General features: G+C 43.6%; 2 protein-coding genes across 3 annotated transcripts in view; one reads left to right on the top strand and one right to left on the bottom strand.

Moving 5' to 3' along the window:
* tmem41b (transmembrane protein 41B) overlaps positions 1 to 3827 on the bottom strand; it is a 34047-nt gene extending 30220 nt beyond the window's left edge. The window contains exon 1 of the mRNA XM_063061860.1: positions 3575 to 3827. Coding sequence (XP_062917930.1) covers positions 3575 to 3698 — 124 coding nt within the window. The 5' untranslated portion in view covers positions 3699 to 3827. The remainder of the gene's footprint in view (positions 1 to 3574) is intronic.
* Positions 3828 to 14744: 10917 nt separating this feature from the next.
* ipo7 (importin 7) overlaps positions 14745 to 16055 on the top strand; it is a 62878-nt gene continuing 61567 nt past the window's right edge. For both annotated transcript variants that reach the window (XM_063061856.1, XM_063061855.1), the window contains exon 1: positions 14745 to 15109. In XM_063061856.1, coding sequence (XP_062917926.1) covers positions 15026 to 15109 — 84 coding nt within the window. In that variant the 5' untranslated portion in view covers positions 14745 to 15025. The remainder of the gene's footprint in view (positions 15110 to 16055) is intronic.

The following is a 16055-nucleotide window of genomic DNA, read 5'->3' as shown; positions in this document are numbered from 1 at the left end:
TAGGAAACAACCTCTTCGCATCCACTCTATCAAGGCCTTTCAACACTCGATAGGTTTCAATGAGATTCCTTCCACCCCCCCCCCACCCATTCTTCTGAATTCCAGTGAGTACCGGCCCAGAGTCATCAAACGCTCTTCATATGATGTCTTTCAATCCTGGAATCATTTTTGTGAACTCCTTTAAACCCTCTCCATTGTCAACACATCTTTTCTTGGATAAGGGGCTCCAGTCCTAGCTCTTAGCTCCCCAGTCCTCTCTGGAAGAAGATAGGTAAATAAGCCTTCCAAAAGTTTGCATCCAATAGTTCAGTTTTGAACTATCAATTATACAGGTAAAAACAGCAGTGAGAAGGATATATCTATAACAAGATTGGGAGATGTATTTCTTCAAACAATGCCACATAATAGTTTATAACAATCAGCCTTAATTCAACCATACTTTTGAAGAGTGGCATCTATAATACACCACTCCCTTTGCTCTGCACTATAAGTTTAGATTAAATGTTTAAGTTCTGAACCTACAATCTTCTTTGCCAAGCACAACAATATGGTTAATATACTTGTAAAGTTTACATCCCATTTGCCATTTCTAAATCAGTAATACTACTAGATACATAAAAGTTGTTTTGCAAGCTGTATCACACTTGCAGTTATTCCCTGGTCTGTTTATAAGGAGCCTTGTGACCAAGAATCTCAGGTGTTGACAGAAGCAATCAAACTATAATAAAAGCAAGATAGTTATCCAGCAGGAAGTGAGTTGTGAATTCCTTTATTGAGGGTTAGGATGAATTTTGAATCTTCAAAGGGCAGAAAAAGGAGGTTGCCCATGGTGCATTGGAAAAGTCAATTCTAGAGATAACAAAAATGTGGATGAGGGTTTCAATATGCACACCTAATCAGGGATGGAGTCAAGCAATGCTACAGAGGCAGAAGTATGTGATCTTAACTTTGTGTCCGAAGATCATCTTGGGGTGAAATGAACAGTTCATAACCAGACAATTACTGAGGAAAGGGGTACTTACTGACGATGGAACAGAGTTTGTCATGGTGACTGAATCAGAATCAGGTTTATTATCACCGGCATGTGACGTGAAATTTGTTAACTTAACAGCAGCAGTTCAATGCAATACTGTACACAATATAGAATAAAAATTAATAGTAAGTAAATCTTATTCAGTATACTTTATACAGTATACGTATATTGAATAGATTAAAAATTGTGCAAAAATCAGAAATACTAAATAATTTTTAAAAAGTGAATTAGTGTCCAAGGGTTCAATGTCCATTTAGGAATCGGATGGCAGAGGGGAAGAAGCTGTTCCTGAATCGCTGTGTGTGCCTTCAGGTTTCTGTACCTCCTACCTGATGGTAACAGTGAGAAAAGAGCATGCCCTGGGTGCTGGAAACAACAGCATTTATCTTCCCAATATAAAGCTGAAGAAAATTTCTGCTGATCCACTAGAGATAAAAGTGGAAAAAAAAAGACAGCAGAGGAAGAAATAAATTAGCCGTAAGGTTCCACCGGCTGCTATCAGTATAAATGGGGAAATTAGTATTTGGACTATGAATGATGTGACACATAACGATTGGCCCAATTCTTCTGAGGTTATTCTTGAACATTCTGGCCAAGCATTTGATGGCTACGGTTGTCCTTCACTGTCATCAGAAGGACAATCAGTCATCAGCTGGCTCATCAGTCCCAGCATCCTCAGATGTAATGAAAACATTGCTGTTTTAAACAATTTCATGAATGGGGTCAAGAGGAACCATAAGAGTCTAGCTATAGTCGTTGTTAACCTTGCTAAGGCATTTGACTCCATCGGCCATAAGCTTATTGTCAAAGCTTCAGGCCAGAAGGTGGTTGGTGTCCATTTTGTGAACCTCATTGTGGACCTATATACTAATACCAGCACTTGTTGAGAATGGCAGGGCCAGGACAGGATCTATTCCTATCTGAAAGGGGTTAAGCAGGGAGACCCGCTTCCACCCATTTTAGTTAACAGTGTAATGGATATTCTCTTATGTTCATTAGACAGGGATGGAAAGGGGGAACTTAGCCAGCCAGGCAGCATCTAGGGACAGGAGTCAACAACTGATGTTTCAGGCTGAGACCCTTCATCAGGACAGATAGGAATGGATGTGGCTTTTATTTAGCTGAAAACATATCCTGTATGACTCTGGCCTTCACTGATGACGCTGCTCTTGTGAGTGACAAGAGCACAGTCAAAAATCTCAAGATCTTATAATAATTTTTGTTGGAAAGCAGGACTTGAGGTTAATCTCAAGACGACTGCTGGGTTCTATATGAAATATGAGAACAAAACATTCCTGTTTAATTCTGTCAACAATTGCTCTTTTAGTGGTGTAGTGTAGAGAAATATCTTGGCACCAGGACTGATCCATGGATTGGGTGTTCCAGTCACGACTGGATTAATAAACTCGAGTTATGGGGTATGAACATCTTGAGGGCCAAGCTGAAACCAACCCAAAAGGTGGAGATTCTGAAAAAACACTCCATCCCTCATCTTTATTATTCTTTAATCTTTCATGAGGCATCCCAGAATGTTCTATCCAAGTTGGACGGATAATCCAAGCCTACGTAAAGGAAAACTTACACCTCCCTTTTTGTTGTAATTATAGGATTTTATACATGAGAAGTAGAGACAGTGGATTGTCAATCCCTAAACTTGAAATTCAAATCCCATTGGCTATTACTGGAAAATATGAAGATTTTACAAATTCAAGAGATAGCATGATTACATTGAGCTTTGTGTTTGCTAGAATTGATGTTTTTGACAAGATTATGAAGTACAGACAGCTCAATTATCTTAATGTCACCATCTAATCAACGATAGTGAGGAATGAGGAAGAGAAGGTTCCAACAGTAACTGAACAAAATAATTGGTGGATGGTAGCGTTTAACTGGTGAGGTGGGCAAGGTTGTCTGGGGATTGGGGTTCATTATTTTTGTAATAAGCCCCATATAACTGGCTCAAAGACTTAATGCCTTTCAGGCAATCTGACTTGATGACTGGCCTGAGAAAGAGGCTTGGGGGGCAGAGGGGGGAGGAGGGAGGCACTGCGTGCAGGAGGGGAGGAGGGGGCACGGCGGGCAAAGGGGGGAGGAGAGAAGACTCGAAGGGCAGAGGGGGAGGAATGATGGGTAGGAGGAGGGGAGGAGAGGAGCACGGCAGGCAGGAGAAGGGGAGTAGAGGGGCACGGCAGGCAGGAGGAGGGGAGAAGGGGGGGCACGGCGGGCAGGAGGGGGGGCACGGCGGGCAGGAGGGCACGGCGGGCAGCAGGGGAGGAGGGGCACGGCAGGCGGGGGGGGCACGGCGGGCAGCAGGGGAGGAGGGGGCACGATGGACAGGAGGAGGGGAGGAGGGGGCACGGAGGAGAGAAGGAGTGGGGGACGACGGACAGGCGAGGGGGATGGGAGGAAGACGGGCAGGAGGAGGGGGTCGGGGTCGCGACGGGCAGTTTGGTGGTGCAGGGTGGCACGATGAACAAGGGCTTTTATTTCCCTGTTCGGGTTCGGGTTCAATGAGATCGACCGCACCCACGCTCCGCTCACCTCTCACAGCCTCCCGACCGGTTCGGGCGCTCGGCTCGCCGGCTGGCTCCGTTTTCTGCCGGTTCACGGTGTTCACGACCGCGCCGGGCTGACCCTTGGCGTCATCACTTCGCTTTCTGGCCATTTTCGTGGTGTTGCCGAAGCCGAATCGACGGACTGGTGAACAGATGGCAGCAACCTGGTCACAACCCGGCACTCGTGCCCTTTCACCCTCCGAGAATGCGGGCGGCGGCAAGAGAAGCAGGTTGAAAGTGGACGTGTCGGGCGCTCTGGCGCCTCTCTGGCCCGGCTGTACCGCTGTCGGTGCACACACACTCACTGTGTGTGGATGCTGCTTTCCGCTTTGGAACCGCGGCTCCCAACTACACGAGAGCCCAGCGTTTTAACTTTCAGTATCAACATATCGCAGGAATTAGAATTTCTTCAGTCAGGCAACGCTGCTTTTTTTTTTGCAAAGGTTACTTGTAAAGAGTTTAAAGAGGTAAATATTAAGTAAGCAAAATGAACAAGACGAGTAGTTAACGTGAAAAAGTATTCATAAATCTGAATACAAATAAACGGAAAATGAGGCAAGTAGTGAAGTGAAGCGAATGATTCACCCCGAAAACACAATTTTTTCAATATTTCCACATTCCTTGGTCCCCTCAGATTCAGAAATGTGTTCTCTCTTTTGCATGAATTCATTGACGGCGTCAAAATCAGGTTTAATCTCATGAAATTGGTTGTTTTGCAGAAGCAGTACGTTGCAATACATAATCTAAAAACTATACATAACAAAAACATAAATACATATAAAAAATTAAGTAAGTACAGCACAAAGAGAGCAAAGTTCACTAGGTCTTATCAAAAAAGAACCAAAAAACAGTGGATTTGTTCAAAGAGAAAGATATATTTATTGTTAGCAAGGAGAAACACTTATAGGATGGGAAGCTGCCTCTAATTTACAAAGTTCATTTTTATACAAGTTTTCAGGCAATTCTTTGGCTGTTACCAGTTCTGGAGGTCAGCTCCTCCGCTGCAGTAATTTAGGCCAGCGGTGTATGAACTTCCCCCTAGTTACACAGTGAACAATGATCAGGACATTTACTGCCTCTTGACATGTACACACTCAACTGATGGTAAAGCACTTCCAGATTACAGTCGTTCCTCGGTATCCGCGGGGGATTGGTTCCAGGACCCCCCCACAGATACCAAAATCTGCGGATGCTCAAGTCTCTTATATAAAATGGTGTAGTATTTGCATATAACCTATGCACATCCTCCCGCATACTTTAAATCATCTCTAGATTACTTATAATACCTAATACAATGTAAATGCTATGTAAATAATTGTTATACTGTATTGTTTAGGGAATAATGACAAGAAAAAAGTCTGTTCACATTCAGTACAGACGCAACCATTGTAGCTCTTCTGGGAACGCTGATGCTGCCTCAGCATCAGCCGATGCCTATTCTCCCGTGATTTTTAAGTCCTTGAGACTGTAGCGCTTTACATAGCTAGCCAGCCATCCCTTGCTAGCCTTAAATTCCTTCCTCTCGCTCACAAGTAGCGAATGAACGAGACGCGAGGCGAACAATGCTCAAACAACGAGTGCTGGAAGGAGACTGAGAATCTGTGAAATGGCGAGAGGCTACAGCAGGGTATGCCTACACATCACTTCATTCGCGTGGATTCAGCATAGTACTCGGTGCGTGGCAAATTTAAGTTTTGCTTTTTGGAACTTAATGGAATTTTTCGATCCATGGTTGGTTGAATCCGCGGATGCGGAACCCGCGGATACGGAGGGCCGATTGTATACAAGTTCCACTAAAAATCTCAAAGTTTTGAGTATATTTCCACAGAAAGAAGCTGTTCCTGAAACATTGAACGTGCATCTTGGGCTCCTGCACCTTGTCCTTGATAGTAGGAACAAGAAGAGGCCATGTCCTGAGTGCTGGGGGTCCTTAATGGTGGATCAGAATCAGAATCAGGTTTAATATCACTGTCATACGTTCTTTGAATTTGTTGCTTTTGATGCCGTCTTTTTGAGGCATCACCTTTTGAAGATGTCAGTGTTGGAGAGGTTCGTGTCCATGATGGAGCTGGCTGAGTATGCAAATTTCTGCAGCTTTGTCCAATCCAGTGCGGTGGCCCCTCCATATCAGATGATGATGCAACCAGTTAGAATAGTCTCCACCGTACATTTGTAGAAAATTTGAGTCTTCTCAAACTCCCAATGAAATATAGCTCCTGCCATGCCTTCTTTGTAATTGCACCAATAGGTTGGGCCCAGGATAGATCTTCAGAGATGTTTACACTCAGGAGCTTGAAACTGCTCACCCTTTCCACTGCGAATCCCTCCATAAGGACTGGTGTGTGTTCCCTTAACTTTCCCAACTTGAAGTCCACAGTCAATCCCTTCGTGTTACTGACGTTAAGTGCAAGGTTGGCATTGTGACACCACTCAATCAGCTGCTCTATCTCACTCCTGTATGCCTCCATGTCACCATCTGAAATTCTGACACAATAGCTGTGTCATTGCTTGGCAAATTTATAGATGGTGTTTGAGCTGTGCCTAGCCACACAATCATGGGTGTAGAGAGCGTAGAGCAGTGGGCGAAGCAAGCATCTTTGAGGTCTTCACAGTGCTCCAGCTTGGGAATACCATCCTCTACCTAAAGAAACTTACCATTATAATATGTTCTCGGTCTGTGACTGCATTTACAGGGCAATAGTGTGAGAGTGCAGAGGGAGCATCTGGCTTTCTCTGGCAGAGAGCCAGCAGACGTTCAATGGACCTTTCCATCACCTTTCTGCAATTCCAGAAAGAGGACCAAATTTAATGTTCCACCAACACCTGAAGTGTTGTACTATGGGAAGATTTACACAGTGAACGGTACAGACTGAACGGGACAGTAGAATAGAGGATCTGGAAATTCAGATCCATAATTCCTTGTGTAACGCACTGTAAGGTTTCATTGCTGAAGTAATGGCCCCTCTGTAATGTTTCACGCTAATAACATCGTTTCTCTGGGGCAGCAGTGTTTGGGTTAAGTCTAGAGATAACAGGGGCTTTGGAATGTGCGCTCGCCAATGAGAGGAGATGTTTTTCTATCTTGTGCGCCCGAGCGAAGGTTTCATGGGCTTGTGTTCGGCGGAAGCTGGAGAGAGAAGATGCCAGAATGGGGAACTTGTAGTCTGCAAGACGGAGTAGACTTGGATTGGGGTTGGGAGTCGATGCCCAATGGGAAAATTGATGGAGAACGAACAGATGGGAAAACCGTGAGCTCCAACATTGCGCATTAGACTGTTTCATCAGAATGGGCCCTTTTTCTTTTTTGTCTCTTTACTAACTCTATAATCAAATTAAGAATTATAGAGCTCAATCGTTAATTGCATATTGTGTACTGTTTATTTTGTGGTACTGATTTGTAACAGGGGAACACATCATGCAGAATCTACCCAAACAAGATTTCTCAAGTTTGGCCAGGCCGGAGACTGTCTTCCCCTTGATTAAGCCGTTAGCCCAACCTAGGGTTACAATTGCTAAACCTGCCAGTTTTCCGGGTGAAACCAGAGGATGGGAATGGGCCTGTCAAGGTTCTCTATTGGAACCACCTGCTGCCCCTGGGACAAGAGGTGCAGGTAGACCCAGAGCCCAACTTGGAGACTACACCTAGTAAGAGGTCTCTGCAGAAACGCGGGGCGACTGCAGGGTCAACAGCAGGAGAGGTTAGGTCGGCCCCCACCCCTGTGAGGGATATTGATTTGGAGGATGAGGACCTGGATGTGTGGTATATACTGCCTTTTGCTAACTTTTGCCCCATCAATTGAGGAAGAGACTCCCACCCCTTCTCCTGCTGAGTCAGGTGAAATTGGGGGTCTATCTGTGGGTAGCCTAGGTTGCAGCAGGACTTTTGGCACGTTGGCCTTTGTAAATCAAAGTACTGAGTACAGGAATTGTGACGTTCTGTTAAAGGTGTACAAAATGTTGCAGGGGCCGAATTGGGAGTATTTTGTGCAGTTCCTACGGGAAAGATATCACCAAGACAGAAAGAACTCAGAGAAGATTTATAGGGACGTTGCTGGACTTGAGGACCTGAGTTGCAGGGAGAGGTTGAATAGCTGAGGATTTTATTCCCTGGACCATAGGAGGATGAGGGAAGATTTGATAGAAGTATACAAAAATAAGGGGGGGGGGGCATAGGTAGGCTAAATGCAAGCAGAAATTTTCCACTGAGGTCAATAGAGACTAGAATTAGAGGTGACAGATTTGGGGTGAAAGTTGAAATATTTAAGGGGAAGCTAAAGGGTAACTTCTTCACTCAGATGGTGGTGCGAGTGTAGAACGAGCTGCCAGCACAAGTGATGGATGTGGGTTTGATTTAAACATTTAAGAGAAATTTGAATAAGTACATGGATGGGATAGGTAGGGAGGACTATGGTCCAGGTGTGGGTCGATGGGACTAGTCGGAGTAACAGTTCAGCACAGACTAGATCGAGCAAAGGGGTCTGTTTCTGTGATGTACTGCTCCAAGACTTTCTCAGAGTTCTGATGGTAGATTGTCGTCACAGATACCACCCAACCTCCTCAGCGTTTCCCGATTGTTGGCACAAATACCGCCTAACCTCCTCAGCGTTTCCCATTCTTCTGTTTTCACTTTGAAATTCACCCTCATTTTTCAACAACAAATTTTTTTAATGTATATTAAAATAACATCATTTTACTTATTCGCCTCTTCTGTATCACGAAAGACAGGAATAGCAAATACCTAAATGCTCTTGCGAGCCGAAACATTCAGGGCTCCAAACACAGTCCTTCCAGGTGAGGCAACATTCACCTGCAAGTCTGTCAGGGTCTTCTACGGTATCTGTGCTCCTGGTGTGCCCTCAACTGCATTGGTAAAAGCCGACATAGTTTGCTCTGTCAAACACCTTCACTCTGTCCACAACAAAAGGAGAGATTTTCTGACGGCCACCAGTTTTAATTCTACTTCTCATTCCCACTCAGTCGTGTTGATCCATCATCTCCTCTACTGCCACGACGAGGCCGCTCTCAAATTGGAGCAACAACTTATGTTCCACCTGGACAGCTCCAACTTGACAGTATTAACGACGATTTCTTTAAATTCCGGTAATTACTCCCCCCCCCAACTTCTCTCTACTTCCATTGCCCATATGCCCTCCTCCTTCCCTTTCTCACATGGTCTACTCGTCTCTACTATCAGATTCCCACTTCTTCAGCTCTTAACCTTTTCCACCCATCACCTCCCAGCTTCATCTCCCCCTCACCCCACCCCAGCTTTCACCCATCACCTGCCTGCTTGTGCATCTTTCCCTCTCCCTACACCTTCTTATTCTGGCTTCTTCCTCCTTTGTTTCCAGTCAAGATAAGGGGGTCTCGGCCTGAAACACTGACTGTCTGTTCCCCTCCATTGATGCTGCCTGACCTGCTGAATTCCCCCAGCATTTTGTACGTTGTTCTGGATTTTCAGAAACAGCAGCATCTCTTGTGTTTAAACTTTATGTAACTTCATACGTTAGGCCATTACCAGCTCAATAGTTAAACAATGTTCACTCTAAGATACCAGATAAAACAGAACTGGAAGACCTGTGAGAAATATACATCAAAGTTGCTGGTGAATGCAGCAGGCCAGGCAGCATCTATAGGAAGAGGCGCAGTCGACGTTTCAGGCCGAGACCCTTCGTCAGGACTAACTGAAGGAAGTTAGTCCTGAAACACTGACTGTCTGTTCCCCTCCATTGATGCTGCCTGACCTGCTGAATTCCCCCAGCATTTTGTACGTTGTTCTGGATTTTCAGAAACAGCAGCATCTCTTGTGTTTAAACTTTATGTAACTTCATACGTTAGGCCATTACCAGCTCAATAGTTAAACAATGTTCACTCTAAGATACCAGATAAAACAGAACTGGAAGACCTGTGAGAAATATACATCAAAGTTGCTGGTGAACGCAGCAGGCCAGGCAGCATCTATAGGAAGAGGCGCAGTCGACGTTTCAGGCCGAGACCTTCGTTTCGTTCAGTTAGTCCTGACGAAGGGTCTCGGCCTGAAACGTCGACTGCGCCTCTTCCTATAGATGCTGCCTGGCCTGCTGCGTTCACCAGCAACTTTGATGTATGTTGCTTGAATTTCCAGCATCTGCAGAATTCCTGTTGTTTGACCTGTGAGAAATAATGTATTTAAAAGAGCTTGGAATGAAAAGTGGGGGAATGAAACAGTGGTTGAGAAAAGAGAAATATCTTTTTTGTCACAGCAGAGTGCAGCAGTACATCACATTCCAGAGAAGAGAATGAGTCATCAAGAATGAAGGGTCCCAAGGTCAACTTTAATTGTGTAGAGCTGGCTGATCTTTGTTATGTCAGTGGTAAGGGTGAATTCCGGAGTCAGTAAGGTGAAATCAAGCAAGACAAATGCTTCCTAAATGATACTTTAAAAATCCTGTGAAACAATACTTCAGCAGTTGCTATCATCATGAAGTGAGATAAAATTCTAGCATTTATTCTCCTAAATGGCTTAAGCTCTGACTAGTTAATTCTCTGATCTCTTGTGACCTGACTCAAATATACATTACAATTATTACTTACCAATGATTTTAATTTCAATTTTAAAATATAGGATCTTCATTCTATTGAAAATATTTGTCTCTGGAATATGTTTTCAGATTGATGAGACATCTTAACATAAGAATTTAAGATTATAAAGTACATTGAGACTGCTTGACCATTGTATTTTTTAAAATTTGAATTCCCTGCCCATTCATATCGGGTAATAACCACCTTCTTAATATAACAAACATCACCATTTCAAACAACTTAATTTGTATCTCCGATTTTGTGAAAACAATGCATTTCATATTCCCTGACATGAATGTAAAATTTCAGCTAGTGAAAGTTAGAAATTAAAAACAGAAAATCCTACAAATATTTAGCTTGTTAGACAGCATCAGTGGAGAAAGAAACACTTTCAGACAATGAACTCTCATCAGAAGCAAGTGCAATTTCTAGTCTATATCATATTTGCTTCCTTGGTTTCATGTGTATCTCAGGCACAGTACCCTTGCTTTCATTGGGAAATAAACAAGCAAAATATCCAATTAAGAATGATTTAATTCTTATGCTCCAATACTGGAATATCCACATTTTTTTTAAAACAGGGTCAACAGCTCCTTAACAAAATTGACATGCTTATTGTCCAAACAGCCAAATAATTTTACTTTTCATTCCTCTTTACTTCTACTGTTTTCATTTAATCACTTTCTACAACTTTCTTAAACCTCATTACTTTTCTCTGAATGATGACCTGAATCCTCAGGCTCCAAAAGGAATGTCTACAGAGATTTCATTGAAATTAATCTTCTCAAGTTCCCTAGACTCTAAAAACAAGATGCTAGTGGATTACTAATCAGAAAATGTAACATCACAATACTAGAACTTAACAGTGACATTCATTATGGAGGTAGTCAAATTACAGAGATTTAGAAAACTGAATTAGTCAATATGGTGAAAGGGAAATATGGTAAGTGTAGGTGGTTGTGTATTTGGATTAATGGTGCACAATCGGTACTGCGAAAGTTAAGGGTTCATTATGTTGACTAATACATTAGCAAAGACCCCAGTTGTTTACAATATATATTAATGACTTAGACGAGGGAATTAAATGCAGCATCTCCAAGTTTGCAGATGACACGAAGCTGGGCGGCAGTGTTAGCTGTGAGGAGGATGCTAAGAGGATGCAGGGTGACTTGGATAGGTTAGGTGAGTGGGCAAATTCATGGCAGATGCAATTTAATGTGGATAAAGGTGAGGTTATCCACTTTGGTAGCAAAAACAGGAAAACAGATTATCTGAATGGTGGCCGATCAGGAAAAGGGGAGGTGCAACAAGATCTGGGTGTCATTGTACACCAGTCATTGAAAGTGGGCATGCAGGTACAGCAGGCAGTGAAAAAGGCGAATGGTACGCTGGCATACCTAGTCGATCCAGTCTTTCATCATATGAAAGTCCTGCCATCCCAGGAATCAATCTGGTGAACCTTCTTTGTACCCCCTCTATGGCAAGAATGTCCTTCCTCAGATTAGGGGACCAAAACTGCACACAATACTCTAGGTGTGGTCTCACCAAGGCCTCGTGTAACTACAGTAGTACCTCCCAGCTCCCGTACTCAAATCCTCTTGCTATGAATGCCAGCTATATTTAAGAGGGAGTTAGATAAGGCCCTTGTGGCTAAAGGGATGAGGGGGGGAGCGAAGACAGGTATAGGGTTCTGAGTTGGATGATCAGCCATGATTGTACTGAATGGCGGTGCAGGCTCGAAGGGCCGTATGGCCTACTCCTGCACCTATTTTCTATGTTTCTATAATGATGTAAAAAAGGAATTGGACAAATAATTGAAAGGGAAAACGATTGTAGCCCCTGAGGAGAGACTGGGTGAGTGGGAGCAGCTTGTGATCTGATCAGTGCCTTACAAAGTCTCAGCATTACATCCTTACTTTAACATTCTAGTTCTCTCAAAGTTAATACTAACATTGCATTTGCCTTCCTTACTACCAACTCAATCTGCAAGTTAACCTTTAGGGAATCCTGCACTTGGAACCCAAGTCCCTTTGCATTGCCAATTTCTGAATTCACTCCCCACTGAGAAAATAGTCTACACCTGCATTCCTTCCAAAATGCATAGCCATACACTTCCCTACACTGTGTTCCATCTGCCAATTCTTTGCCCATTTTCCAGATCTGTCCAAGTCCCTCTGCATACTCCTTGTTTCCTCAAAACTACTTGCTCCTTCACCAATCTTTGTATCATTCGCAAACTTGGTCACAAAAAAAAATTTCTGTCATTCAGATCATTAACATGTAATATTGAAAAGTAGCGGACCCAAAACAGACCCCTAAAGAATGCTACTAGTCTGTAGCAGCCAAACAGAAAAAGACCCCCTTTAATCCCACTCTTTGCCTTCTGCCAGTAAGTATCTTCCCTGCTTCTGATCTTGTTTAGGAACCTCATGTGCAGCACCTCGTCAAAGGCCTTCTGAAAATCCAAGTAAGCAAGATTCACTGACTCTCTTGTCTATCCTGCATGTTATTTCTTCAAACAATTTCCAACAGATTTATCAGGCAAGATTTCCCCTGTAGGAAACCATGGTGGCTTCGGCCTATTTTATCACATGCCTCCAAGTACCCTGAGACTTTATCTTTAATAATCAGAATCCGAGTCAGGTTTAATACCGCCAGCATATATTGTGAAATTTGACTTTGTGGCAGCAGTACGATGCAAAACATAATAATAGAAAAAGAAACCACAAATGACAGTGAATATATATAGATAGTTAGATCAGTGGTGCAAAAATAGAAATAAAAAAGTAGTGAGGCAGTGTTCGTGGGCTCAATGTCCACTCAGAAATTGGATGGCAGAGGGAAAGAAGCCATTCCTGAATCAACTCTTGTCAACCACTGAAGTCAGCATAACTAACTTATAATTTCTGGCCTTTTGCTTCCCTCCCTTCTTACAGAGTGGACATTAAACCCATGAATACTACCTCATTTTTAAAAAAATATACATTATTTTGGTTTTTGCATGATTTTTAATCTATTCAATATACATATACTGTAATTTACCCATTTACTTATTTTCTTCTATATTATGTATTGCATTAAACTGCTACTGCTAAGTTAACAAATTTCACGACATATGCCAGTGAAAATAAACCCGATTCTGACTGATATTTGTAATTTTCCAGTCATCTGGAATTATTCCAGAATTCAGTGATTATTGAAAGATCACAATTAAGTGGATTTCTTCTGGGTGCTCTGGTTCCCTCCCATAGACCAAAGATGTACCAGTTAGTAAGTTAATTGACCATTGTAAATCGTCTTGTGATTTGCCTAGGGGCTAAGCTGGTGGGCAGCACAGCTCAGCCGGCCAGAAGGGCCTGTTCTGTACCGTATTTCTAAATTAAATTAAATAAACAATGCCTCCACAATCTCTTTCAGAAGCTGGGTATCTGGTATTATGTAGGTATGACCAAAGTTAGTTTTGTGCTTACACAAATAAAGATTTCATAAAACATTTAATATTCTAACACGAGAAATTCTGCACATGCTGGAAATTCAAGCAACACACATCAAAGTTGCTGGTGAACGCAGCAGGCCAGGCAGCATCTCTAGGAAGAGGTACAGTCGACGTTTCAGGCCGAGACCCTTCGTCAGGACTAACTGAAGGAACAGCTAGTAAGAGATTTGAAAGTGGGAGGGGGAGATCCAAAATGATAGGAGGAGGGGGAGGGATGGAGCCAAGAGCTGGACAGGTGAATATTCTAAGTAAACTTGCAGGCTAGAATTTGGGCTGCCTTTTGTCTGATTGAAGGAAGTCACACCTAAGTATTTGGTCATTCCAAGGGAGAGCAAATTCCTCAGCAAAGTAAAGCAGAGGCTGGCAAATTGCAAGTAACATGCACATCACAGCCCTAATGACTATTTCCACCATTGACAATCAACGAACGGCTTTACCATTACTTAGGATCACACCATAAACAACTCAGGGTCACTACGGACGATAAAATATCGGGCTTACAAATGCAAGTCACGGACCAGCTATCCAGGAGCAAATGACTTCCCAAAGTCTTTTCGACAGCTTCAAACCTGAAGCACAATACAACATTCTCCAGTTGCCCACCCTGTGTAGCTCCAAAACATTAAGGAAACTCAACACCATTGTGTACAAGTAGCCAATTTCTTTATTACCCCGTTCAACACCTTAAACGTTCACTAGCTCTCCCACCACCGTTACTGCCAAACACGATATACAGTGAATACCAAACTGCACACCCTAAACCTGCAACCTCTGTCACCAATAAACACGAGGGCTTATTGGAAACGCCGGCTCGATGGTGCAAAAGACCCCTGACATGGAAAGGTAGAGCTCTTCCTCCATCGTCGCAATTGTAGACCATCCGTTACCCAGTATCTTCACCAGGACTCCAACAGAGGAACCAAACGCCGCCTCCGCCCAAAGCACGTCCCGCAGGAGGATTTTTTGCCGGCGCTTTCCTTCCACCGACGCTCAGCTGCGCAGAAGCTACAAACTACATTTCCCTAGTGCCCCTGCTCTAAGTTGTCACTAACGGAAGCGGAAGTGGAAGGCGGTGAGTGAGTGAGTGAGTGAGTGAGTGAGTGGGTGGGTGGGCTGGCTGGCTGGCTGGTGACGGGTCGCCTCGCGCCCATGTATCCGGTCTCGGCGCGCGACGCTCTTCCCTTTGGCGCCGGCGGCTGTTGAAACGCAGCTTCCATGTGCGCATCGGTGGGCCGTTAGCCGAGAGGCCAATTTAACAGCAGCCAGCAAGGTTCCAGCTCCTGGAATTTTCCTTTCAAAAAGGAGGAGAGGGACGCGACCTTTTTAAAATATTTTAATTGAACCTCAATTTTCCTCGAGAGCGCGTTGGTGAAACTTCCCATGGATCCGAACAACATTATCGAGGCCCTGAGGGGGACCATGGACCCTGCGCTCAGGGAGGCGGCCGAGCGCCAACTTAACGAGGTAACGAAAGAATTGCTGCTCAGGCCCCGGTTCCTGGCAGGTGACGGTATGCGCTAAGGATGAAATCAAGGCTTGGGAGCAGCCGACCAGGCCTCGGCGACAGCGCCGGCGCCGTGTTCGGCCTGGGCCCGGCAGTTGCGGCAGACCTATCCCACCAGTATCGCTTTAAATGTTCTAGTAGTCATTTTACTGGCCTTTAATCTGCAGATATATGGTAGCTGTAATAAATGGAATGAAAGTAAAATTTGTCCTTTGGGTTCTGTTCTCACTCCAGGCCAACAGTTTCGCATTTCTTGTTAGCGTATCCAGTGAATCATGAGTTTTGGAGCGGGCTTAGCATTTGTCCCTGAGCTTTGGCACACATACATAACCACTTTCCTGCTCGTCTATATGAGGCAAACTTGTGGATATTAAAATGTCTTAACCACGTGTACGTTTCTTGCATCTCTTGTTTATCTCTCGTGTAACTTTTTTCCAGTTCTATCAACACAATAATGAGTAAAGAGTGCACCTCGACTCATCCTGCCCATAAAGCTTTCATTGTTCAACGAGAACGTTGGTTGAGTTGTTAGTAGTTGGGGTAAAAGAAGGAAGTGTCAGGTTCTAAGCCGATCTGAATTAATAAAATTGTCGCTGCTTGTCAGTTTTGTTAGTACGTTAGAGCAGGCTAAGTTTTTTTGCTGAGTGCATCTTGATGTCAGTAAGGCATTTCGGAGCCTCTGATTCGTTATCTTTTGTTATTCCACTGGCTTCCAGTAAACAATGTTTATTAAAATTTGCTGAAATGTTATGGGGTCTAAGTTGTCCTTGAGGATAATACTAATTTTTCTTCCAACTGCAATTTTTAAAATTTGGAACAGGTTGACACCATTTTTTTTTAAAGAAAGCCCATCAAATTAACTATTGCACATCTCCAAGACAGATGAATGCTGGTGATCTTTGACCA

The sequence above is a fragment of the Mobula hypostoma genome, chromosome 11 (genome assembly GCF_963921235.1).
Source record: "Mobula hypostoma chromosome 11, sMobHyp1.1, whole genome shotgun sequence".
Lineage (NCBI taxonomy): Eukaryota > Metazoa > Chordata > Chondrichthyes > Myliobatiformes > Myliobatidae > Mobula > Mobula hypostoma.
This window is presented reverse-complemented; position numbering and strand designations above follow the sequence as displayed.